At 50.7% G+C, this 25,572-nt stretch overlaps 1 protein-coding gene across 3 annotated transcripts in view; it reads left to right on the top strand.

Moving 5' to 3' along the window:
* OLFML2B (olfactomedin like 2B) overlaps window positions 1-24,763 on the top strand; it is a 45,928-nt gene extending 21,165 nt beyond the window's left edge. Inside the window, exons 4-8 of one of the 3 annotated variants that reach the window (XM_020875029.2) lie at window positions 1,901-2,077; window positions 8,140-8,368; window positions 10,211-10,762; window positions 22,989-23,165; window positions 23,707-24,763. In XM_020875029.2, the coding sequence (XP_020730688.2) occupies window positions 1,901-2,077; window positions 8,140-8,368; window positions 10,211-10,762; window positions 22,989-23,165; window positions 23,707-24,308 (1,737 nt within the window). In that variant the 3' untranslated portion in view covers window positions 24,309-24,763. Of the gene's footprint in view, window positions 1-1,900; window positions 2,078-8,136; window positions 8,369-10,210; window positions 10,763-22,988; window positions 23,166-23,706 lie in introns of all 3 variants that reach the window. The other 2 variants (XM_020875028.2, XM_020875030.2) reach the window with 2 other exon arrangements.
* Window positions 24,764-25,572: the final 809 nt, after the last annotated feature.

The following is a 25,572-nucleotide window of genomic DNA, read 5'->3' as shown; positions in this document are numbered from 1 at the left end:
CTCGTATCTGCCTGTCAAAGAAAGATGGAAAGTGTATACATCCTCTGTTTACATGGTTACTTCCTCTATCACCCTCATAAACAGGGCCCAAAGGAGAACGTCACATCTAAAAATTCAGATGCTCATGGTAACCATGGAATGGGGGCCAATGCTGGACAATATTAGATCTCAGTGCAGTAAACTTCTCTAAAAATAAGTAGAGATGAAAGGGTACCTCTAAGTCTGTTGACAGCTGCCCAAGATTCAAATGCCATCCAGCCTAACCTTCTTCAGATGCTGCCTCTGATGCCTCTCGTCCACCCCTCCCTTTGGACACCTGTGTGGCATTTACAGAACCTGACCTGGTTGGTCATCTTTTTCTTGCAGTGGGGACCCTATCTTCCCTGCAGCTGTCCCCCATAGAAACCACCCTCCCTCCACCTCCCATCCAGGACAGGAACACCAGAGGAATGAGAGGATTTCTTTCTGCCATACTGTCCCCTAGACACACAGGAGGTCCTTACCAGTATTGGTTGGTAGAAATGTAGCTTTGGCCCTTTCTGGTATGAAGTCCATCTGGGACATGGGTAATTCGCCAAATAGGGGTCATTTAGGGAAACATTTTATGTGTGAATAGGAAAGTTTAAAGCCAGCCTATCAATTTCTTATGTAAATAATGCTTTTTAAATGCTGGGGAGCCATAAAAAAAAGGGTGAAGGGGCTTCCCTGGTGGTCCAATGGTTAAGCATACGCCTGCCAATGCTAGGTCACGGGTTTGATCGCTGGTCTGGGAAGATCCCGCATGCTGCAAAGCAGCTAAGCCTGTGCAACAGCTACTGAAGCCGTGGGCCCGGAGCCCGTGCTCTGCAACGAGAGAAGCCACTGACATGGGAAGCTCGTGCACACCGCCAGAGCAGCTCCCTCTCGCTGCAGCTAGAGAAAGCCCACCCACAGCGACTAAAACCCAGTGCAGTCAGAAATAGATAAATGTTTTAAAAGGCTGAAACATTGCCATTTGCACCAACATGGATGCATCTAGAGAATATCAAACTAAGTCAGACAAAAACAAATATGAAATCACTTATATGCAGAATCTAAAAACAGTACAAAGGAATCTATATAAAAAACAGAAACAGATTCACAGACATATTAAGCAAACGTTTACCCAAGGGGAGAGGCAGAGGGGATAAATTAGGAATATGGTATTAACAGACACAAACTACTATACATGAAATAGATAAGCAATAAGGATTTACTGTAAAGCATGGGGAACTATAGTCAATATCTTGTAATAACCTATAGTGGAAAATAATCTGAAGAAAATGTGTGTGTATATAACTGAACCACTTTGCTGTAGACCTGAAACTAATACAATATTGTAAATCAATTAGAATTCAATTAAAAAAAGATTTTTAAAAAGTGCTCCAAAGAATAGTTTGTGCTTATTAAAAAATCAGATTAAGTAGATTTCTTTGACCACCTCTTTTAAAATTGCCTAGAAGATCCTTCTTTCATTAATTGAGCCGTTGGTTCACATGTCAGGGGATGCAAGCAAATAGAATTTTTCTGTAATGTTACTCATCACTGGTAGGAGCATACTGCGTACCCAGGATGGAAAAACAGCAGGTGTCCCAGGAGCTCGGGGACACGACAGTATCATTAGGAAGGCCATGGTGGTGTTGGGAAGCATTTCCAGTCGTGAACACACTGAGCCAGGCTGCCCGGGAAATGCCACCTGAGTCCAGGCACTGGTCCCCAACACGGGGCTGGATGCTCCTGACGGCCCCGGTGGTTTCTGGTTGGTTTCTCAACCTGCCTGTTGAGTCTCTGGGCTCTGAGCAGGAGACGGCTGCTAGCTCCCTCCTGCTTGTCCTCAGAACACTTTAAACGACTCCCTTTTAAAAATGTTCTCTCTTGCTAGGAAATAGCTAAAAACCTCACCAAGGAAAATGAGCAGATCAGAGAGGACGTGGAAGAAATTCGAACTGAGATGAACAAGCGAGGCAAAGAGAACTGCTCCAATAACATCCTGGACAGCATTCCGGACATCCGCTCAGCCCTGCAGAGGGATGCGGCTGCAGCCTACGCCCACCCCGAGGTATTGCCCCAGCCTCCGGGGGCTCTGACCACAGCCCTCCGGAAAGTGTACGCCCACCACCTCATGGGTGCATGGAGCCTTCAGGCTTCAGTCTCCCACGGGCATGGTCTCATTTCATCTACTCAACCGTCCTATAGGTCTGATGGGGCAGAAGTGGACCCCATTGCACTGAAGCGGTTCCGCCAGTGTTGAAGCCAGGACTCAAATCTGGGTCTCCTGAGTATCAGGCCCTGTTCTTTTTGTTATACTTCATGCTGCCTTTTCGAGCATCCCTTGCCTTTATAAGTTAGGTGGCTTGTCTGGGACCATTCTAGTTTAGTCCTGCTGCTCTGGCCTGATTATCAATAACTCCTTCTTTCACTCTCAGAAGAGTCCCAGTGTGGAAGCAGTCAGCTGTGTGGTCCTCCCTATTTGTAAGGGACTTTGTGAGGTACTAGTACTTTCACCATCCATCATACCACGTGGTCCTCACCCCAGCTCTGGAAGGCAGCCTGAGGCCGACAGCAGTATCCTCACTTTGCAGAAGAGGAAACAGATCCAAGGATGCTCACAGTCTCTGTGGCTCAGCTGGGTGGTGGTGACAGGGGTCTCAGATCTCTGTCTCTGCCCACTCAGTCATGTCTGGGTTGGTGCAATGAAACGAAACACTACCTCATGTGATTTGGGTGATGCCAAAGGGCCTATTTGCTTAAAAAATACCTCCCCATCTGATACTTGTTTCTTTCGGCTCTGGTTACCAAGTTATATTTGTGTGCTAATAGTTATAGATGTTATTATTTATGTGTTATCTCCTAAATTGCTGCCTGTGAAACAGGAGCTAACCCGAAAAGGATGGAAGAGGAAACGGGTAAATTCTGGCAGCGGGACTTGCATAGTGTGGATGCTATTAGCAAGGCAGGTCTGGATGAAAGTCTTGCTTACTTTTACTGGGCCACGGGTTGGTGGTGGACAGCAGAGCGTGGATTTCAGGTGACCCATTGCGGATCCCCTCAGCCTGGGGCAGGTGGGCAGGGTGTGGGTTGAGAGGGTCTGGGGCACTGACAGCAAAGCCCTGAACTTGTGGCTCTATGTGCTGTGACACTGAAAAGGGCTGGGAAGTTTGCTGCAAAGGATTTGTTGCCTGGGTTGTTAAGAATCAGGGTAAGAGAGGAAGTAAGGTTAGGCCTGTGGGCTTGGAACTCTTGAGCAAAGAAACTCCCCAAGTGGTGCCAAGCAGGCAGCAGCTGTTGGTTTGGGGAACCTTGGGCATGTGTTCCAAAGGCAGAAGAGCAGGCAGATTAGGACTTTGGAGACAAGCGGCCCTGAAGAGAGTCTGGTGCCTATACCGCGCCCAATTTGTAACTTGAAATAAACCCATTTCCAAACCAGAAAATAAGTACAAGGAAGGCCAGTAATTTTCTGGCTTAGCCCACGATGACTCCATTGATGGTTTTTTTTGAAATATCATGTATCTTCAAAAATTATTTTTATTCTCATTTTTGGGTGTTCTCGACATGCCAGTGACTGAGCGTATGTTTAGTCTGCTTGGTGGGTCACCCCTGAGCAAGTCTGAACTTGTAAAGCAAAGAGCCAGAGGGCGTTTGCACCTTAAAGGAAACTGGAAGCACCCGTTCATCAGCCCTGGGGCCCAGCGGCTCCTGTCACCGCCCTTGTGGCATCATCTGCCGCTCCAGCAGCTCCCTAACTTCAGTCCTCTCTGGCTCCAATTTCCCAGTCGACTGAGCTTCAGAATTCCATCCGTTGTCTTGATGACACATTATGTGGTATGTTCAGGAGCCCAGCTCAGATTTCCTGAGGGTAAACAGCAAACCAAATCAAACACACCAAACTCTTTTTCTCCTTGCTCAGCAAACCTTGCTCCCTCCTGAAATCCCCATTCACACACTGCTGAGGTTAGCACAATCCACCCAATCCAGGGTGATGGTGGGGGTAGCCAGGGCCAGAAAGGGGGGCGAGGTGAAAGGAGAGGAGGCCAGACTCTTCCTCTCCCTTTTCCTGTCTCTTTAGTGAACCCCGTGTTGAAAAGGGGGGTAAGTGGGGGGTCTGGGTTTGGTTGTTATTTTCAAGGTTCTTATGGATTCTGTCAGGGTTTTTTGGAATGGTGAATGGCCTTTGTTGGAGGCGTCTTTCCAAGAAGGTCCGTGCGTGGAGGGTTGGCAGGGGGCTCTGGGGGCTGGGTGGAGAGGTCAGGGTGGGACTGGGAACATGGGGACACCGAGAGTTGAAGTCATACAACAGTTTAACAGAGAGAGGAAACCAAACCTTGGGGGCTGCTGCTGCCCCATGCAGCCTGTCGCCAGCGGATCCAAGGAAATTATATGTTCTCTGGCAGAGGCTGTCCATGGTCTTGCTCCATCTCCTTGGCTGGGAGAGGGAACTGCAGTTCCCGCTCATCCCTAAAAGTCTGGAATTAAAGACAGTTCCTGGGGTTTGCCACGAAGAAATGACAACTTGCTTTTGCAATGCAGAGGGAAACCAAGGTCTGGCAACTAGATGGCCTGTGGCGTCTGAGTTGAGGGCTGGGGCCTCTTGTCAGCCTCCCAGGCAGCTCTTTCCTATGGGAAATGAGGAATCCCCATGTCTTCTGGACAACAGCCAGACCACGGCCCTGAGGACTTTGGGGATGGCAGATGAGTTAGTCCTGTGGTGACAGCTGAGCACAATGCAGCTATAACAAGGTGGATCACAGGCTCTGAAGGAAAGCAGCCCTGGGTTATCTAATAGCGTTATGACTTAATAAGGAGAAGGAAATGGCAACCACTCCAGTATTCTTGCCTGGAAAATCCCATGGACAGAGGAGCCTGGCAGGCTACAATCCATGGGATCACAAAGAATTGGACTGAGTGACTTAACTTAGTAAGGGGCTTCCCAGGTGGTGCTAGTGGTAAAGAACCTGTCTGCCAACACAGAAGATATAAGAGACACAGGTTCGATCCCTGGGTTGGAAAGATCCCCTGGAGGAGGGCATGGCAACCCACTGCAGTATTCTTGCCTGGAGAATCCCATGGACACAGGAGCCAGGAGGGCTATGGTCCATAGGGTTGCAGAGTCAGACATGACTGAAGTGACTTAGCATGCCCATACATGACTTAATAAGTGCTTTCTCACTTAACTGATTAACCTTCAACCAGATTGCTAAATGACTCTGAACCTGTCTTTACTCATCTGTAAAATGTGGAGAATAGTATCTATCTTGCCTCATTGTTCTAAGGGTTAAAAAGAATATGAAGGGACATGCCTGCCCGTAATAGATTCTCAATGAAATGTCATCACCACCAGCCAAGTGTCCCTGCACTTCTAGTGGCACTCGCCTCCCCAGCAAACCGTGGGACGTGGGACAGGGGCAGTTAGCCGGAGCGAGGGCCGCCCGGGGCGCACGTCTGCCTGCTGCTTCCGGGCAGCTCTCTGGCCCCGGCAAGGGGAGGCTGGTGGAAAGTGGCCCCTGTTTTCCAGGAGTGGGTCAGAATGGGGAGTGAAGAACACATATTTAGGAGCTTCCCTGTCTGCAGTGCCATCTGGATAAAGTCTTCTGTCACGGGAAAACCAGTACAGACCCAGGGTGTGGTGGGGAATGAGGACTTCAGATTTTCTCCAGGCTAGATTTTAAAGGTCAGAACAAGAATCTGGTTTGCTTCTTCCTAGGCAGAGTGAAAAAGTCGGTCAGGATAGCTGGATCCCTGACAGCTGATGTCCAGGGAGCTCAAAGGCCCTGCTCTACCTCTCAGGACTGAGCATCAAAGGGACAGAGGTTTTGTTTCCAGGTGGGCTCTGCTCTCTGGGCAGATCTCACCGGGGGTTTAAGGGAGCTCACCCACCTCCTCCTGCTGAGCAGAGTTTTCAGGGCTTAGGTGACTAGGGAGTGGCCTCTTCTTAATTCAGCCGTTCAAAGTCCTCCTGAGAGCCGCGGTGGGCCACGCCTCCCGCGGTCCGTGCTCGCTTCACTGATGGAGCCCCTGGCCCTGTCTGGTGGCGCTGCAGCTCACAGGCCCTGAGCCCACGGGCAGCTGTGATCCTGGGTGAGGGACCATGACTGGAGGGACCACTGCAGGACCCAGGGACTCTGCCACACTGTGGCCACAGGAGGTCAGTCCCCAGGCAGCAGCTCTGTGGAGGACAGGATGGTCCTTCTGTGTGACCGTCATCATCACAGAGGCCTTTTTCGGTACCATTATGATGCCCAGGTCATAGGCTACCTACTTTAAAGCATCATTTGATTTGAGAAAAATCCCAGTGGCAGTCACAGTGTAGACAGTTCTTTGGGATTTGTTATGATTCAGAAATTCAGTTTAACAAATATTAAGGTACATATATCCAGGGGAATCAGAGATGGACAAGAGATTGTCTCTGCTCTTCCAATTGCTTATAGTTTACAGAGACAACATTCTTAAGAAATTCCTGGGAGGGGGGATCGGGATGGGGAATGCATGTAAATCCATGGCTGATTCATGTCAATATATGGCAAAAACCACTACAATATTGTAAAGTAATTAGCCTCCAACTAATAAAAATAAATGGAAAAAGAATTAAAAAAAAAAAAAAAAGAAATTCCTGTGGAAGTCAGGATGGGAGAGGTGTTATAATAGTATAGAGTTTTATCCATTAGGAGTTGTGTTCAGCTTTGAGTAAGAGACCAAAATATTGGGCATTAAACAATGTAGGGGTTTGTTGTTCTGTTATGTAAAAGAGATCTGGAGGCAGGTGGCCCAGGGCTGGTATAGTTAACTGTGAGATGTCATTCAGTGATGTCCATCTTCAAAATCCCCTCATGGTCACAAGATGACTGCTCAGCTCCAGCCATCCTGCCCACATTCTCCTGGCCAGAGAAATGAGGAAAAGTGCAAAAGATGCCTTCCAGCTGAATCAGCTCCATGTTTTAAGGAACTTTTCCAAGAGCTCTTCCCACCAACTTCTACTTGTACTTTAACAGCCAGAACTTAGTCCCAGGGCCACTCCCACAAAACCAGTTTCTCATTAAGTTAGGAAAAGAAAGCAGGATGTTTGGATAGTCACTTAGAAGTCTCTGCTGCAAAGTAAGGATTGGGAAAGAAAGATTAATTCTAAATGAAAAGCTTTGGGAGTATTTCCCTGGGGTCCGGGGACTTTAGCCAGGCCTTGAAAAGTGGGTAGATTTCAATAAGTGGTTCTATGAGGGGAAGGGAATGGCCTTCCAGACAGAGAAAACAATCTGAGCAAAGACCCAGCAGTTCCAGAGAGCCAAGCAGTTCAGGAGTCACCCAAGTGCCTGGAATACCAAGGGTGGGGAGGCTGGGGGTGGAGCAGGAGAGAAGAATGCTGAGCTGGGTCAAGTCACTTCGAGTTCTCAGTGCCAGGTCAAGGACTTTGGACTTTATTCTGGATGCATTAGGGAGGGCTTGGGGCAGTTTGTTCCAACAGCACAAGTAAAAGCAGTCACGCTTTTTCCTGAGGTGTGCATCTTAGCCCTCAGCCTTCTTGTGCCAGGATTCCCTGGTGGCTCAGATGGTAAGCAATCTGCCTACAGAAGGAGACCCAGGTTCCATCCCTGGGTCGGGAAGATCCCCTGGAAAAGGGAATGGTGACCCGCTCTAGTAGTCTTGCCTGGAGAATCCCATGGACAGAAGAGCCTGGCGGGCTACAGTTTATGGGGTCACAAAGAGTCAGACACAACTGCATGACTAACACACTTCATGTTCCAACCACACAGATTTCACTGCAAATAACTGTATGAGATCTGAGGCCCCCAGCATCTCTAGGCCAGAGCTGAGAGGATAGCTGCACTCTCTGGGAAGTATAGCATGGAGGTTAGAGTCTAGGGTCAGACTGCCTGCGTTCAAATCCTGCCTCTACCACTTACCTGCTGTGGGCCCTTGGGTGATTTACAAAACCTCTCTGTGCCTCAATTTCCCAATTTGTAAATGGGAATGATTAAAAATGGTTCATCCCTCTTGGGGCTGACGAGAAGATGAACAGTGCCTGGCTTAGGAAGTGCTTTTAGGATTAGCTGTTGTGACCAGCATTGCCTCTGCCTGACCCCTGCCTCTCTGACCAGTGGCCTGACCTTCCCTTGTGTTCCCTCTGAGGAGCAGTATGAAGAGAGGTTTCTGCAGGAAGAAACCGTGTCCCAGCAGATCAAATCCATCAAGCTCCTGCAGACGCGGCCGCTGCCTCCACCAGAGGTGGTGAAGCCACAGCGACCCCTGCAGAGACAGGTCCACCTGCGGGGCCGGCCAGCCTCCAGGCCCACCGTAATCCGGGGCATCACCTACTACAAAGCCAAGGACCCCGAGGAGGAGAATGACATCGAAGAGCACCGTGAGTTGGGGTCAGCAGGGCGGCCCCCCGGAGGCAGGGCGGGGAGAGAGTCCCCGTTTGGACTCTGCGGAGGGGGCACTTCCCGTGAGCCACACCCGCCTCCGGCAGTTTACTACTGTGGCCCCGCAGAGCCAGCCTGGTTACTGAGAATTCCCCGCAGTTACAAATTATCCAGAGTTCTTACTGCCTTTCCTCACAGCCTGCTGAGCGCCCTGGGGCAAGTCACTGGCCTTCTCTGGGCTTTCAGAGGACGGCAAGGCAAAGCGAGGCGGAGCGCCCTCCCCATCCTCAGATGAGCGCAGGAGGCGTGGAGGGGATGACTCACGCAGAGACACACAGCGGCTTCTCCCGCCTGTTCTTTCTCGGGGCACCCTGGGCTTCCTGACCGGGACTGCAGCACCTACCTACCCTTTCGTCTCTTTCCTTCTCACTCTTTCACAGAAAATAGATACTCCTTTTCACCTCATCTGTGTCTTGTTTCCCTTACACGCCCTACCCCTGGGCTATTTCCTGCCACCGGCCCGCTTTCCTTCTCTCTGTCCCAGCCCAGCATCCCAGGAGGCCCAGCTTCTTCCCCTGTCGCCGCTATGCCAGTTCCTCCCATCCGGTCCCCCTCAGCTGCCTCCTGATAGATTCTGCTCCCCTAGTCGCTGGCATAATCAGTTTGCCCATTTTTAACTGTGTAACGTTTTAATTTATTGATTTGTGGGAGTTTCCTGGTGGTCTAGTGGTTAGGATTCAGGGCTTTCACTCCTGTGGCCCAGGTTCAATCCCTTGTCGGGGAACTGAGATCCCACAGCCTCTCGACATGGCCAGAATAAATAATGGACTTGTGAGGCTTTTATATTCTGGGACAAATCCTTTGTCAGTCACATGTATTGCAGATATTAATATTTTATTCCTGCCCATGGCTTGTATCTTTAGTTCTTTAATGATCTTTTTGATGAGCAGATAAAATCCAGTTGACTAATTATGTCTTTTGTGGTTAGGCCTCTTTGTGTCCTAAGCAAACACTCCATCTTAGTATTCCTTTTCTGCTCAAAACCCTGCAGACTCCCCCATTTCACGCAGGATGAAAACTGAAGTCCAAGCCCAGCAGCCGAGCCCTACATGACCTGGCTGCTGCGTTCCCTCTGGCCTCTGCCCCTTCACTGCTCCTCAGCCTCAGCACAGGTGTTCTGGCCCCAGGGCCTTTGCACCGCTGCTGTTTCTCCCCTTCACCTGCTTGGGTAACTCCCTCACTCCCTCAAGCCTCTGCTCATCTCTCCATCCCACCGAGTCTCATCTTGACCACTTTGTCCATGGCTGCAAGTTTCCCACCCCCTCCCTTCCCTTCACCCTACCAGACCTTTCCTCGCAGACACCTTCAGGTAGACAATCTGATGCTTGGCGTCTAAGATCTAATGTTTGGTGTCTCCACCACTAAACAGAAGCTCCGTGAGGGCTCATTGTGGTTATACGTGCTCCATGGATACCTACTGAGCAAGTGACTAACTTCCTCCCAGGTTTTGTAGGCCTTGGCTGTGGTCCCTGGGTGGTGGGTGGAAGCAGACTATTCAGAGACCCTCCAGGAAATGCTTCCATCTGTGCTCCTTTCACCTTCTTCTCCTAAATCCCACCTGGGCTCCACTTTGAATCAGGGTATCCTATGGCCGGTTCATGTTGATGCATGGCAAAAACCATCACAATATTGTAATTATCCTCAATTACAATTAATTAATTAATTTTTAAAAAATAAAAATAAATCAGGGTACATGCTGATGAAAGAAACCCTCACTAATCTGCCACATACCACATGTTCCTGACTCCCGAGTCACAAATGCACCTGTGTTTGCTTCCCAGAAGACGAATTTTTCAGTGGTGAACACGGAATGGATTTGCTGATTGAAGATCAGCTTCTGAGACACAACCAGCTGCTGACCAGCGCCACCCGGAGGCCAGCAGCCACCAGTCACAGAGCCGCTGTGACAACTGATGCTGGCACCACCAGCGCTGGCACTCCGACCACAGCCCTGCCTTCCGCACGGCCGCCTGCCTCCACCTCAGCCCCCAGCGCCCCTGACCCTACAGTCTCTGCCTCGGTCGAACAGTTCTCAACACCGCTCCAGACGACCTCAGTGTCTCCAGATCCCACGGGGGAGGCAGTCCCTACACCTCTCACTCAGGTACCAGCTACCACTGTGGCCCACACAGCCACCCAGCAACCGCCAGCCTCAGCTCCTCCGTCAGTGGCTCCTGAGGATGCATTTGTGGAGGCGACGCACACAGCCCCAGTGCCTCCCCCTCCAGTCAGGACAGACTCACCAGGGGAAGATTCTGCTGCCAGGCAGGGCACAGTGCCCTCTGGCCCCACCCTGAGCCCCGAGGAAGAAGATGACATACGCAATGTCATAGGTGAGTTCCTTCTGCCTGGCTTGGGTCTCCTGCTCAAGTGAAAGCCAGCCTGAAAATAGCTTGAAAGGAGAGGGGGAAGTCAGAGGCTCCAACCGCTTCATAAAGAAAGCCAAGTGGAGTTACGCCTTGGGCAATGATCAGTTTTAACATCTAGGGTCTGTATTCAAAATGCGCCAGTGACAAGAGTGGAAAACTCCTTTCTAGAATAAAATTAGTGGAGCTAAGATCTCAGCTTCATTAATAAGTTTTATAAACACTGGTCCAGTGCTGGTGTACTAGGCTTTGTGATGGGTGTTGGATATTTGGTTACTTAGTGACGACTACGTTTTCTGCAATATGTTTACCAGGCCATGAACTAGCAGGAGATTCTTATGTGTGTGTAGGCGGGGGGATTCCAGAATATTAGAGGAGGGAACAGGGAAATAGTGAGCCCCAGGGAACAAATCTCATTAGCCCTTGGCCTTAGAACGCAGGGGAACATCATGGCACCATGTGATAAGTGATGTAACAGAGGAGTGGAGAGACGGGAAGAGGGAGCCGCAGAGTGGCCTGGCAGCTGAGAAGGTTGGGAAAGCTTTTCTAAGAAGGTATGCTTTGAGCTGAGTTTTGAAGGATGGACAGGAGTTTGCTAAGTGGGAAAGGAAAGTCTTCTGACTGGGTAGGTCTAAATGAACGGGGTGTGTTCCAGAAACAGAGGCTATAGCCCTGCTCTGTGCCTGGGAGCTCCATGGCCGAAAGATGACTCTGAGAACAGTGAAACAGGAAAGTGTGTGTGTGTGTGCGTTTCTGGGGGCTGGGAGGGGGGGTGCAGCTAGGAAAGGAAGTGGGACTTGGTCACAGATGGGTTTTTCAAAGACTTAAACATTCATTAAGTCACCATCAACACTGATCGAAAAATAACACTATTGAATCATAATTTCATTAGAAATATACTTGAGGTGACAGAGATGCAATTTGCCTTATACCTTTCTTCCCCCTCTTCCCATTTTCAGCCCCGTTGGCAGCCTCTTTCCCAGTTCCTCCTCAGAATAAGGTGCCAGCTTCCAGACACCTGGTTATGGCCTAGTCTCCGCTGCGGAGAGCTATGTGACCTTGGCCAAATCTCTGCCCTTCTACGGGTCTCAGAAATTAGAAATTTACAAAAGATTCTCTCCTCAATTGGGAATTCCTGATAGCTCAGTGGGTAAGGAATCTGCCTGAAATGTAGGAGACCCCGGTTTGATTCCTGGGTTGGGATGATCCACTGGAGAAGGGACAGGCTACCCTCTCCAGAATTCTTGTAGCTGGTAAAGAAAGTTTCTGCACTTATATCCTGTAGTAAGTGTATTAGGCCATGATATAGCAAGGAATTCTTATTGGGTGAAAAAAAATCCCAGAGTAATAACAAGGAAATAGCCAGTCATATGGACCCCAGGGCAAAATCTCATGAACCTTGACCAGGAGAAAGCTAAGCAAGAAGACAGTTCTTGAGCCACAGAGGTTGGAGTGGGAGGAAAGAATGTTTTTCTTTTTGTCTCTTTCACTGTCAGGGTGGGAGCAAACTGACCCCAGAGTAAAGATCCATTTCTCACCGCACGGAGAATCAGTTCTGAAGCTGTGGATCTTGCTCAATTTCTGCAGAATGCCCCAGGGTCCAAGCAAAGGGTCCACTTCCACACTGGCTCTGGGCAGCCTTGACCTTGCTCACGGGCCCACAGACCCTGAGCCCAGCACCCCATCTCCCCACTGCCACGGGAGCGCACTCCCCAGGGCCTCATACCTCTACCACTCAGGTGACAGGGACAGTTCCCCCAGAAACTTAGCCAGCTGCCCGCCACCTTCGCTTCACAGATGGGTGGAGTGCAGGCTACAGGTAGGTCCACACACCTTGTATGTCCTCAGGGATGGTGTTTGCCCCGCTGGGAAACTCTTCCCTTGGTGACTTCCTAGCCAGTAGGAGGGGGGCTTCCTCTCCAGTAAAGAATCTGCCCGTAATGCAAGAGACCTGAGTTCGATCCCTGGGTTGGGAAGCCCTGGAGAAGGGAAAGGCTACCCACTCCAGTATCCTTGCCTGGAGAGTTCCACGGACAGAGGAGCCTGGTGGGCCACAGTCCATGGGGTTGCAGAGTCAGACACGACTGAGCGACTAACACTTTCACTTTCAGCCATTGAGTTCTCCACCGTCTCCACAACCCACCTGCCTCCCCTGGGTGTCGCCACCAGCGCGCTTTTCCGACGGCATCTTTCTGTAGTTCTTAGGTCTCGGGACTCCTCCTCCTTCATTAGCCCGACTGAGATGCCCAGACAAGAAAAACCCCGTGTCCTGGCAGTTGTTCACCTGGCAGTAGGAGCAGGGGATGGGATACACTTTCTCTTGTTGTTCAGTGTTCTGTTCGACCAGAATAACATTGTCACAGAGGGGCTTCCCTGGTGGCTCAGTGGTAAAGAACCCGCTTGCCAATGCAGGAGACACAGGAGACAGTTCCTGGGTTGGGAAGATCCCCTGGGGAAGGAAATGGCAACCCACTCCAGTATTCTTGCCTGGGGACTGCCATGGACAGAGGAGCCTGGCAGACTACAGTCCTTGGGTTGCAAAAGAGTCGGACACAACTGAGCGACTATACAACAGGGGATGTCAGCTTCTGCTTAAAGACTGGCCTGTGGGATTTTTCAAAAGAGCTGGGGTTCTTTTTTAAATTTTATTTTATGTTGGAACATGGTTGATTAACAGTGCTGTGTTAGCTTCAGATATGCGGTACAGTGATTCAGTTATACATGTGTTGATGCCAATTCTTATTCAAATTCTTTTCCCGTTAGGTTATTACAGAATGTTGAGCAGAGTTCCCTGTACTGTGCAGTAGGTCCTTGTTAGTTATCTGCTTTAAATACAGCAGTGTATAAATGTCCCAAACTCCCTAACTGTCCCTTCCCCTCAACCTTTCCCGTGATGATTATAAATTCATTCTCTGTAACTCTATTTGTTTTGTAAATAAGTTCATTTGCATAATTTTTTTTAGATTTCGATATGTGCCTTTCTCAGACTTATTTCACTTAATATGATAAACTCTAGGTCCTTCCACGTTGCTGCAAATGGCATTATTTCATTCTTTTTAACAGCTGAATATTATTCCATTGTGTATATGGACCACATCTTCTTTATCCATCTGTCTTACACAGAGCATGTAAGCTTCTGCTTAAAGACTGGCCTGTAGGATTTTTTTCAGAAGATCTGAGATTCTTGCCTCTTGTATCTACTGCAGAAAAAAACAAAGGGACATGGACACAGATATAAGTGTTTCTTCAAATGCCAAGGGGTGAAAAGAGGGGGTGGCACAGAGAGAAGGCAGTGTGGAGTCTTGGCAAGTTTTCTCAGGAATCATTTTCAATCACGCATTGCTGCCACATGCTTCTCTCAGGCTGCTGTTAGTGTGGATGGGATTTCTTCTCTGGAACCTTCTCAACACACTTCCTGCCTGCCTGTGCCTGGCCAAGTAAGACTATATGTAGCCTTCAGTTAAATAAAAATCATTTGTCTGAAACCAACACATGCCACTGACTTGCTACCTGTGAAAGGTTGTTTGCTGTTTAATGAACCTGGAAATTTTGAGTTTCAGCTGTTTGAATGGTTTTAAATGGGGCTGCTTTTAGAAGGAACATCCTATCCTGTGGTTTCCAAACCTGGTTTCGTAATGCCCTAAAATGTCCACCAGTTTCCCCAGGGGAATTGTAAAACTCTCAGAAATATTCCAAAAACAAACAGAATTAACTTTTGGCCAAAGCATAGTTGCTCTAGGACAAGAGAGGAAAAACACAGTCAGTGCTGGGAGCTGGGCTCCAGGAGGGAAGGGAGGGGACTGGTCACCATCCTTGGTGGCGTGGGGAGCGCTGGTCAGGCTGGTGCCCCGTGGCCAAGGCTTTGCAGAGTCCCAGACCTTGCGGACTGCCTCGCATGTTGTAGGAGAGGCTGGTTTGGGGCAGAGTAGGGAGGCGCAAAGAGGACAATCAGGATGACAGCAATACCAGAGAGCCTGCCTCATGGCTGAACCTAGAAACGGGATCCGATGAAGACCACCCTTCCACAAAGTAAATGACCGTGACGACCCCCGAGGCCTGGCCAGCCACGCTGGCTGTGGGCCTGAGATGGCCGGAGGGAGGTGGTGCCGACATGGGCAGGGTAGTGCCGGCCAGAGCCTCCACAGCGCCCAGACTCGGTACCGAGGACTGTCCCGTCGGCGGCCCGGAGTCACGTGGCAGGCACCTTTGCTGGCCCAGCTCCACAGACGCGCCACGCTCTCACTGTGCTGATCAGGCCCCTGAAACCACAAGGAGCCTCTGTCAGGACGCAGAGGCCGCTGGCCCTAGAAGCACAAGTGTAAAGTGGAGCGGCTCCCTGTGAATGGATCACAAGTATAGAGTGGAGCGGCTCCCTGTAAATGGATCACAAGTATACAGTGGAGTGGCTCCCTGTAAATTGATCACAAATATAAAGTGGAGCGGCTCCCTGTAAATGGATCACAAATATAAAGTGGAGCGGCTCCCTGTAAATGGATCACAAATATAAAGTGGAGCGGCTCCCTGTAAATGGATCACAAATATAAAGTGGAGCGGCTCCCTGTAAATGGATCACAATATAAAGTGGAGCGGCTCCCTGTAAATGGATCACAATATAAAGTGGAGCGGCTCCCTGTAAATGGATCACAAATATAAAGTGGAGTGGCTCCCTGTAAATGGATCACAAATATAAAGTGGAGCAGCTCCCTGTGAATGGATCACAAGTATACAGTGGAGCGGCTCCCTGTAAATGGATCACAAGTATACAGTGGAGTGGCTCCCTGTAAATGGATCACAAATATAAAGTGGAGCGGTTCCCTGTAAATGGATCACAATATAAAGTGGAGCGGCTCCCTGTAAATGGATCACAAGTATACAGTGGAGCGGCTCCCTGTAAATGGATCACAAGTATAAAGTGGAGCGGCTCCCTGTAAATGGATCACAAGTATAAAGTGGAGCGGCTCCCTGTAAATGGATCACAAGTATACAGTGGAGCGGCTCCCTGTAAATGGATCACAAGTATACAGTGGAGCGGCTCCCTGTAAATGGATCACAAGTATAAAGTGGAGCGGCTCCCTGTAAATGGATCACAATATAAAGTGGAGTGCTCCCTGTAAATGGATCACAAGTATACAGTGGAGCGGCTCCCTGTAAGTGGATAGGGAGGAGTCTGCGCCTGCCTGCAGGGGTACAGGCCACTCCTAATTCACTCGGCCCTCCGCTGCACTGGCTGGGAAAGGGGCTGCACTCTGGTCACTCCCATGGAGGTGTCACCAGCAGGGGCTGCAGGTACTAGAGTGGACAGGTCTGGCAAGCAGCAAGATATGTGGTCCAGGTGAGGCTGTATCTGATTCTGACTGTGGAGCTCCATCTCCAAGTGTGGACACCAGGGCAGAGCTGACAGCGTGAGCCTCTGCAGGGGCGTTGGAGGGCACCCACGGCGCTGGCACAGACTGGGAGACCTAAGGGAGAGGGCCTGATGATGAAGGGAGTGAGACATCAGGACTTACATCTAAAGGTGTTAGAGGAGGTTCTAAGCAGAGGAGCAACGTTCACATTTGTCAGTACCGCGCTGAAGGACAGTACTGGGTGCTGACGATGTGCAGGCGCTGTAGGTGCTGGGCCTACAAAAGCAGGTGAGGCAGGGCCCCTGACCTGGAGTTGTGCACAAGCTCATATATGAGACCCAGAAACACAGTTTCAATTCAGGTGGTGGGTGGCGTTCAGCCGTTCATTCATGTCTGACTCTGCGACCTTATGGACTGTAGACCTCCAGGCTCTTCTGTCCATGGGGTTCCCCAGGCAAGAGTACTGGAGTGAGTTGCCATTTCCTCCTCCAGGCGATCTTCCCGACCCAGGGACTGAACCCACAACTCCTGTGGCTCCTGAATTGACAGGTAAATTCTTTACCATGGAGCCACCAGGCAAACCCAATTTCAACTCAGGGTGGTGAGCAGATGCATAGAGTGCTTTGTGGTCAGAGGGACTCTCTTCTGGAAAGAGAAGTTGACCTAGCTGTCTTGAAGGATCAGGCAAAACCAGCCAGGAAGGAAGGTGGCATTGCACTCAGAAGGACCAGAATCAACAAGAGCCCCAGCAGTGAACCATTTTAGTTAGGGCTGACTATACATTTTGTTGAGCCCAGTGCAAAATGAAAACATGGAGTCCCAGTTCAAAAAGCCAGATGGAAATTGCCATTGAAAATAGTGAATGTAAAGCTGTTTCCTTTCTTCTCTGATCTCTCTGTCTCTCTCTTTCGCTTGGTTTTCTTCTTTGCCACTTCATGCCATTGTTAAGAAATGTTTTTTTAAAAAACTTAAATAACTGGCGTGAATTTTATCATTCATGTTTATATTGTGCACTCCAGTTTTCAGTGCAAAGATAAGATCATTTATCTCCTGTGTGGAGTCCACCAAGATGATGCAGTTTGTTTTTCATGGCTTCTATGTTCCTGCGTATTTTGTTCTTAGCAGACCAGTGGAAATGCTGCGCAAAACAAACTCAGCTGTTTCTCTTCTTAACATGCTCACACTCTACCCCCACTCCCTACATTTGGCTCCCTGAATAAGGAAGACTAACAGAAAAGGAACTCTGAGTTGCCCTATCTTTCTCTCTTCTATAACATTTTCAGCGTGAGTTATTGTCTACTGCAAGGAAATAACACAAGTAAGAAAGAATATAATGGGATTACTTGGTAATTCATGGTTCTCAGAATACTGCTGCCTTCTTTCTGCATTCAGAGGTCTGTTTAGAATGGGAAGTGTGGCCTCTAGGGCCGGGATGCCCCGCCCACTCAGTCACAGGGACAACACACCTGCCTTGCCCCATAGTCCTATTAGATTCTAACTATAAAATAAAAATCCAAACTAAAATGATTAAGAATTACAAGATGGAAATAGCAGAGCTTTAAAAAGGTATTGCCCGGTTCACATGTCCATGAAGCTACCTCCAGGCATGGCGCCCATGGGGAGTATGAGTAGTTAGGTATGGGCAAGAGATCTCAAAGCTGGCAACCCGAGGGCCGAATGCACCCCAAGACGTCTTGTCAGCCTTAAACGTGAATGCCTTTAGGTCAGCTGCTCTTCCAATCCACCCCGGTCTCTGTTGTTACTCATCGTCTCATTCTCAGCCTGCTTCACCCATTTCCATCACACCTGGCCCCTAGAGGCATTTGAGTTTGAGAACTCTGATTGAGGGGAGATGGCAAGAAGTGATGGCATTGAAGGAGGGGCTGATGTGCTGGGATAGGACCTAGGGCTTCCTGCAGCAGTTGGTGATGGTGAGTTAAGGGTTTAAGCAGAGAAGCAGCTCAGGACTTCTGGAGGCAGGGTGTGGATGGGTTAGAAGGGGTTAGAGCTGAGCCACAGAAACCATCAGCGTAACTGGAGTGATCCAGGCAAGGGACAGTGAGGTCTAAGCTAAGCAACAGAGGTGGAGCGGGAGAGCTGAGAAGTGAAGAGAGGGGAGGCGGTGACCGATGGGGCCCTGTGTGGAGGAGAGGTGAACAGCAGGGAGAACCAGGATTCCCGGCTTGGCGAATGGTGCGCCATGCCTTTCTCCCAGACAGGAAGTACAGGAGGAACCGCTGTGAACTGAAGCAAATGAATTCCTTTTTGAATCCATTAAGTTTGAGGAATCAGGAGCACACTCAGGAGGGAAGTGTCTCATAGGGGGTGGCTACCTAGTGCTCGGTAACGAAGTCTGGGCCGAGTGAGAGCCAAGAGTGCCTGGGGATCGCAGGAAGAAAAAGAGGAAGATGCGGGGCTGGAACTGGGGCTCTGAGAGAGAACGTTGCATGGTGGGCAGAAAAGAGAACCAGCCAAAGCCAGGCTGACCTGGGCGGTGAGTGGGAGCCGGGAAGGGGGGTAGGATTACCGAGTGTGTGAGGGGGGTGGTGGCTGGGGCACAGGACAGGCTTGACTGGGATGAAAGTACCAGAGGGCATCCGCAGTGGCCACTGTGCAAGCACTTAAGGCGGCCACCTGGGGAGGGGTGGAGGAGTGCGTCGGGGCTGCTCCACCCTGTCGGGAGGCCGGCCACGTGACAGCCGTAACTGGGAGCCCTAGAGGCAGGGGGGGCCTCTTGTTTGCTGACTTCTTTTTGTTGGATGGCAAGGTTGAGCAGCTTGATGTGCTGAGAGGAAAAGGCCCTACAGACCCTGGGAACCTTTGAAGCAGGGCCAGCTGCCTCCCAAGACCATTGATGATGAGATGAGTTAGTACATAGAGACAGCTTAGGAAATGTTCTCTGTCACCATACTTTGGGGGAAAACTTCTGAGCTGCAGGCAGACGCATTCTCTTTTCTCCATAGTGCCTTTGAATTTTCTCCCTTCTTTCTCTCATTACCCTCGAAAAGGAATAAGCACATGGCTTCTTCTCTCCAAGGCCAACAGTTTGCTGCCAAGGGTGGGAGCATCTGAACGGCCCCAGACTCTCAGACCATAGTGATGGGCCTGGGCTCATGGTTTCCTGACCTCCCTTGAACCTGTCTTCACATGCTCTCAGACCACGCATACTTATCACTCTTTTTCTGCCTGTGCTGGGACCCCACTGTGTGTTGCTGGCATTTGCTCTGAGAGCATATGGTGATACATCCTGAGGTCCTGGGTGTCGGGACTTTGGAAGCAATAAGCTGAGACTCCCTTCTTCCTACAGAAATAGAGATGCTTGACTCCAGAAGCAGACTCCATCTGTTTTAGTTTCCTGTGCCTCCTGTAACAAGTTACCACAAACTCAATGGCTTAAACAAAGAAACTTATTCTCAAAAGTTCTGGAGACTAGAAGGCTGAAATGAGTCTTACAGGGCTAAAATCAAGCTGTCAGGAGACCGGTTGCTTCCTGAGGCTCCAAGGGATGGTCGAGTCCTTGCTTTTTCTAGCCTCAGGTGGCTGCCAGCGTCCCTTGGCTTGGGGCCACCTCCTCATCCTTCCTGTGCTTCCATCATCAGGTTGCCTCCTCTTCTGCAGTCAAATCTCCCTCTGCCTCCCTATTAATGAGGTTACTTATGACTGTGATTAGGATGCCCCTGAATAATACAGGCTAGTCTCCCCCCTCCCCTGGCCACCCTCCATCACAGCATCCCTGATGTAATCACGTCATCAAACTCTCTTTTGTATATATAGTCCCGTTCACAGGTTCCAGGATTAGGAGTTGGATACCTTTGGAGGACAATACTCAACCTGCCATAGCATTCTCCAAGCATGCTCATGATGTAGGGAGGGCATATATTTTGCTTGTTTTTCTGTAGAAGAAATGAAAGCTCTGTGACTTTTCAGGTGTAACAGACCTTGGGGGTCAGTAGCAGGACCAAGAGCAATGCCAGGCCTCTGGCTGCAAAGTGGGGGGCACGTTCTCTAGCTTCACATTAAGGCCCTATCACTGCAGAGCCTTAGTGCTGAGACGACCCTGTAGGGGTTTGGAAGCTGCCTGGGGCAATGCAGTGCATTGAAGCTTAGACGAGTCCCAGCTTCCGAGAGCTCATCTGCAGTTTCCACGTCTGGGCAGGAAGGTGGCATAGCCATAGCGGCCCTGACAGAAACCCCTGGCCTCTCACCGCCGCTTGTGAGGCTCTGAGTCTTGGCTGGAGTCTGCCTCTGATGCAGGGGGTTGGGTCCTCACTGGGCTTTTCCAGGGGAAGGGGGCAAGTAAAAATGCCCGTCTCCGGGCATGGCACGCTAGGGCTCACCTTAGTTCTAAGGAAGCACAGCTGCTCCGCTGGCAGCCAGGGTCCCACTCAGCGCCAGGGAATGAGATATTTTCCTGCTGCCCAGGCTCAGTGAGATTCTTCTGTTTTATTGTCTCGAGCAGATGAGCTCAGTTGTGGGGGAATGAGGCTTTGGCTGGTAGGCTGTGTTGTTTGTCTTACAGAGACCGAAACCTTCCCCTCTCTGTCAGATCAGGACCTAATAAACCCCACACAGAGATGCCTGGACCCTGCCAATTGCACCCAACTGTGGGGCCTGCCTGGGAAACAATGTTTATCCTGCTTTCAGACTCCTGGCTGCCCCAGGCTTGGGTCCAAGGGCACAGCGCCTGCCCCGTCCTGCCAGCTCAGACCACTAATGGGGGAGCAGGAGGGATGGAACAGATTGAAATAGTTTGGAAACAGGGGTGGCCTGGAGTTTAGAGAGCTCTGAATCTGAACCATGGGCTCTTGCTCGTTGGACCTATGTGAGTGTCAGGGGCAGATTCCTCTCATCGCTGTTGCCTGTCCGTGAGCCAGTGTTGATGGCAGGTGAGGGAGGGGGTATTCTGCTGGTCCCAGCTGCCAGGAGGAGGAAGAGTGTGAAGTCAAAGTGTTAGCTGCTCATTCATGTCCGACTCTTTGCGACCCCATGGACTGTAGCTCGCCAGGTTTCTCTGTCCATGGAATTCTCCTGATAAGAATACTGGAGTGGGTAGCCATTCCCTTCTCCAGGGGATCTTCCTGACCCAGAGATCAAACCCCGGTCTTCTACATTGTAGGCGGATTCTTACCATCTAAGCCGCCAGAGAGGAGGAGGAAGTTGTAAAAGCTGGATTAATCTGCTTCTCCCACTGCCCTCTCTTCCCATCTCCTTCATAACCCATTAGTGCAGAGACAAAAAGAGCAAAGAGCAAAAGACATGCTCTCAGTAAGCGGTCACATGTTATTTTAGTATCATTCGGGGCCATGTTCAATATAATAATACTGCACAGTAAGCATGCAGGCAGGCTTTCGATTTGATTTACAACCCAGCATGGCTATGGGGCTTCCCAGGTGGCACAGTGGTAGAGAATCCACCTGCCAATGCAGGAGATGCAAGAGATGGGGTTCTGATCCCTTGGGCACGAAGGTCCCCTGGAGTAGGAAACAGCAACCCACTGCAGTATTCTTGCCTGGAAAATCCCACGGACAGAGGAGACTGGCGGGCTACAGTCTGTGGGATCGTAAAGAGTGTAACACAACTGAGCAACTGCGTGCACGCGCACGCACACACACACATACACACACGCGCGCGTCCCCCCCCTCCGCGTGCGCACACATATACACACGTGATCCTAGCGGTCTTTGAGGACGTCTCATGGGGTCACCCAGGAGGGCGTGGCAGAGTGCCTGTCCTATTAAAGCAGACCTGACCTTTAAAGGAGGCTCCTACAGCCCAGAACAAGCTCCTTATGTGGGAACTTGGTCCCAGGCCTCTCCAGTTCCCAGAATGGGGTCCTGGAACCCTGCTCACAGGGGCATAGGCTTGAGGACGCTCTCTAGGACCCAGCAGGTGGGCCTCAGGGACATGACATCCCCTGCACGGTCAGGGCTGGTCTCTGCTGCTGGCCTGGGCCAACCTCCTCGGGGCAGCCCAGTAGCTGGTGAAGCTCTATGTTCCTGGTCATGCAGAGTCCTCCCCTCTGGTTGCCTTTCTCATGCTGCCGTGTATTCATCCGAGTTTCAGAGCATCTGCTCAGTGCCTATGGCCTGTCACTGTGTCTGAGGCCCAAGGACACAAGGGGGATAGCCACAGCCCCTACCCCCTGGGGTTTATGCTTGAGGTGGGGATGGGCATTGAATCAGGAGAGAGATGCACAGGCATTGTCAAAACAGAGGATGACATGTCTGGTAAGAGAGGTACATTCACGATACTGTGGGAGCAGGATGGAATGCAATAGGGGGATAGAATGGTTTTTCAGAGGAGAAAGTGGTGTCAGAAAAGCACATGGGAGCTGAGATCCCTGAGGGATGAGTTCGTAGGACTGAGAAGAGGTCAGCAGGAGCAAAGCGTGGTGGCATGAATGTGGACAGGATGGTGGCAGTAGACGGCTCCATAAGAGTAGACTACAGGATGAAGAGGGGGCTTCCCAGGTGGCGCTAGTGGTAAAGAACCTTCCTGCCAATGCAGGAGACAGAAGAGATGCAGGTTCGATCCCTGGGTCGGGAAAATCTGGTGTCAGAGCTGGCACCCCCTCCAGTATCCTTGCCTGAAGAGTCCCATGGACAGAGGAGCCTGGTGGGCTAGAGCCCATGGGGTCCCAAAGAGTCGGACACAATTGAGTGACAGAGCACCGCTTGGATAGATGAGCGGAAGAGCAGGGGGAGCAAACATCTGCTGTCAGGCTGGTCACACAGGCCTGTAGAAGCCTGTGGAGGAGGTCAGACTCCAGGAGGGGCAGCCAGCAAGGGTCTTAGGGGTGGGGCATTCTTCAATCATCCTAACCCCTCCATCCACCTCTCCTCCATCAGGAAGGTGCAAGGACACCCTCTCCACCATCACAGGGCCGACTACACAAAACACATATGGGCGGAATGAGGGGGCCTGGATGAAGGACCCCCTGGCCAAAGATGAGCGGATTTACGTAACCAATTATTACTATGGCAACACCCTGGTAGAGTTCCGGAACCTGGAGAACTTCAAACAAGGTACGTGCTACAGGTCCAACTCAAAGGAGGGTCTTCCTTCTCCACTGTCCTCTGTTTTAATCATGACCAGATCACCCATGGTGGAGACAGTGGAGAAGAAGGGCAGAAGCTTCTTCTGATGGTAAAAGGAACAATAGGATACAAAGGAACAAAAGGAACAATAGCAATAGGTTGTCCCTCTCCCACGCCCCCTTTCATCTTCCAGCCCCTGAGACATGGGACACCTGAAGTCTGGTCCAGAAGACAGCAGTGATACATCTTCCCTTTCCCGTGGTCCTTGACTGTTTACAAACCATGTTCATGTATGTTAGCATCTGGATCCTTGACATAGCTCAGTGAGGGGAGTGGGAATTGTCATTTATAAATGACAGATGAGGGTGCCTCACAGAAGTAGGAAGTGGCAGAGCCAAGACACAAACCCGGGGCTCCAGACCCCAAGCCCGTGGCGCACCCCTCCCTTTGGGCTGCCCCCCTCCCTCCCCGCCTGGCGGGTGTCACTGCACCCTCGCCCTGAAGCCTCCTGCCTTCTCACCGCCCGCAGGTCGCTGGAGCAACTCCTACAAGCTCCCCTACAGCTGGATTGGCACAGGCCATGTGGTGTACAATGGCGCCTTCTACTACAACCGGGCCTTCACCCGCAACATCATCAAATACGACCTGAAGCAGCGCTACGTGGCTGCCTGGGCCATGCTCCACGACGTGGCCTATGAGGAGGCCACGCCCTGGCGGTGGCAGGGCCACTCGGACGTGGACTTTGCTGTGGACGAGAATGGGCTGTGGCTCATCTACCCGGCCCTGGACGACGAGGGCTTCAGCCAGGAGGTCATCGTCCTGAGCAAGCTCAACGCCATGGACCTGAGCACGCAGAAGGAGACCACGTGGCGCACGGGGCTCCGGAGGAATTTCTACGGCAACTGCTTTGTCATCTGCGGGGTGCTGTACGCTGTGGACAGCTACAACCAGCGCAATGCCAACATCTCCTACGCCTTCGACACCCACACCAACACCCAGATCGTCCCCAGGCTGCTGTTTGAGAACGAGTACTCCTACACCACCCAGATAGACTACAACCCCAAGGACCGCCTGCTCTATGCCTGGGACAACGGCCACCAGGTCACCTACCACGTCATCTTCGCCTACTGACACCCCTGTCCCCACAAGCAGAAGTTCAGAGGGGCTGCTGGCACCTTGTGTGTGTGTGTGTGAGTGTGTGTGCGTGTGTGTGCACGTGTTGTTTAAAAAATATATATTATTTTGTATAATATTGCAAATGTAAAATGACAATTTGGGTCTATTTTTTCTATGTGGATTGTAGATCAATCCATTCATGTATGTGCTGGTCTCACCCTCCATGGTTTATATTTTTGTGCAAATCAACTTCTCCTTTCGACCAGTAACCACCTTCCTTCAAACCCTCGACCCCTCCAGCTTCCTGATCTCCATCTGAGAAGGTTTTGTCGTCAGGGTCTTGCAGGCAGATGGCACCAGGAGCAGGAGTGAAGGAGGCAAGAAAGAAGTGCTAAGGGGCGGGAAAATTGTTTTATGTATTGGAGAAGTTTTTGAAAAAAAAAATAAAAAGAAAAAATTGCTTTTTTTTTTTAAATAAAGAAGAAATTAAAAATCACCCCAAACGCGTTTTTGTTTAGCACGGCTATGTCTGACGGGATTATATGCCTCCCCCAGAAGGCGATGAGTCTGTTTCACAGAACCATCCTCATGCTGAGCTGCTTCCAGGCAGCTCCTCTCCCTCCTAATGTGGGGCTCCACTGGGGGGTTGGGGGGTGGAATTTGGAAAGAGCTTACCCCCGCGGCACTTGCTTTGTGGCACTGATCCCTCCCCGGCTCTTCCACTGTCACACTAGCTTCCTTGATCTGTTCGGCTTTTTTTCTAGTCATTACCCAAGATGTAGGAACCTGTTCATTCCTTACTCTTCCTCCATGTAGTCTGGTGGTTGGCACCATTGAAAATATAAAGCTGAGTGTGACCTTCACCCTGTACTTCTTAAGAAGCTTACAAACAATCAATTTCCCCCTTTCCCACAGTCCTCTCCTCCACCGATCCTGAACATTCACATTCAGCCAGCCTTCCTTCCCAGCTTCCCCACCAGAGGAAAGGCTTTCTTCTGAAACAAGGCCCCTGAGGGAGCTGGGTAGACCTGCCATCCCTCCCCATGCACATGTGTAAGTGCCTGCTGCCCACAAGCAAGCCCTTTCCCCCACGTGACACAAATCAGGAGACAGAAGCCTGGGCAGAGACAAGCCCAGTGACAACCAGATGCTGGCCGAGGTGATCACGGAGCGGGCCAACTTCAGTGTCAGCGCGGCCTGGTCCTCCAGAGTCCTCTATGCCATCGCTGCCAGCCCCAGCCACCCAAAACCACCCCAGACCATGCCAGGCAGCCGTTCC

The sequence above is a fragment of the Odocoileus virginianus genome, chromosome 5 (assembly GCF_023699985.2).
Source record: "Odocoileus virginianus isolate 20LAN1187 ecotype Illinois chromosome 5, Ovbor_1.2, whole genome shotgun sequence".
Classification (NCBI taxonomy): Eukaryota; Metazoa; Chordata; class Mammalia; order Artiodactyla; family Cervidae; genus Odocoileus; species Odocoileus virginianus.
The sequence above is the reverse complement of the archived record's forward strand: the minus strand, read 5'-3'. Positions and strand labels throughout refer to the sequence as shown.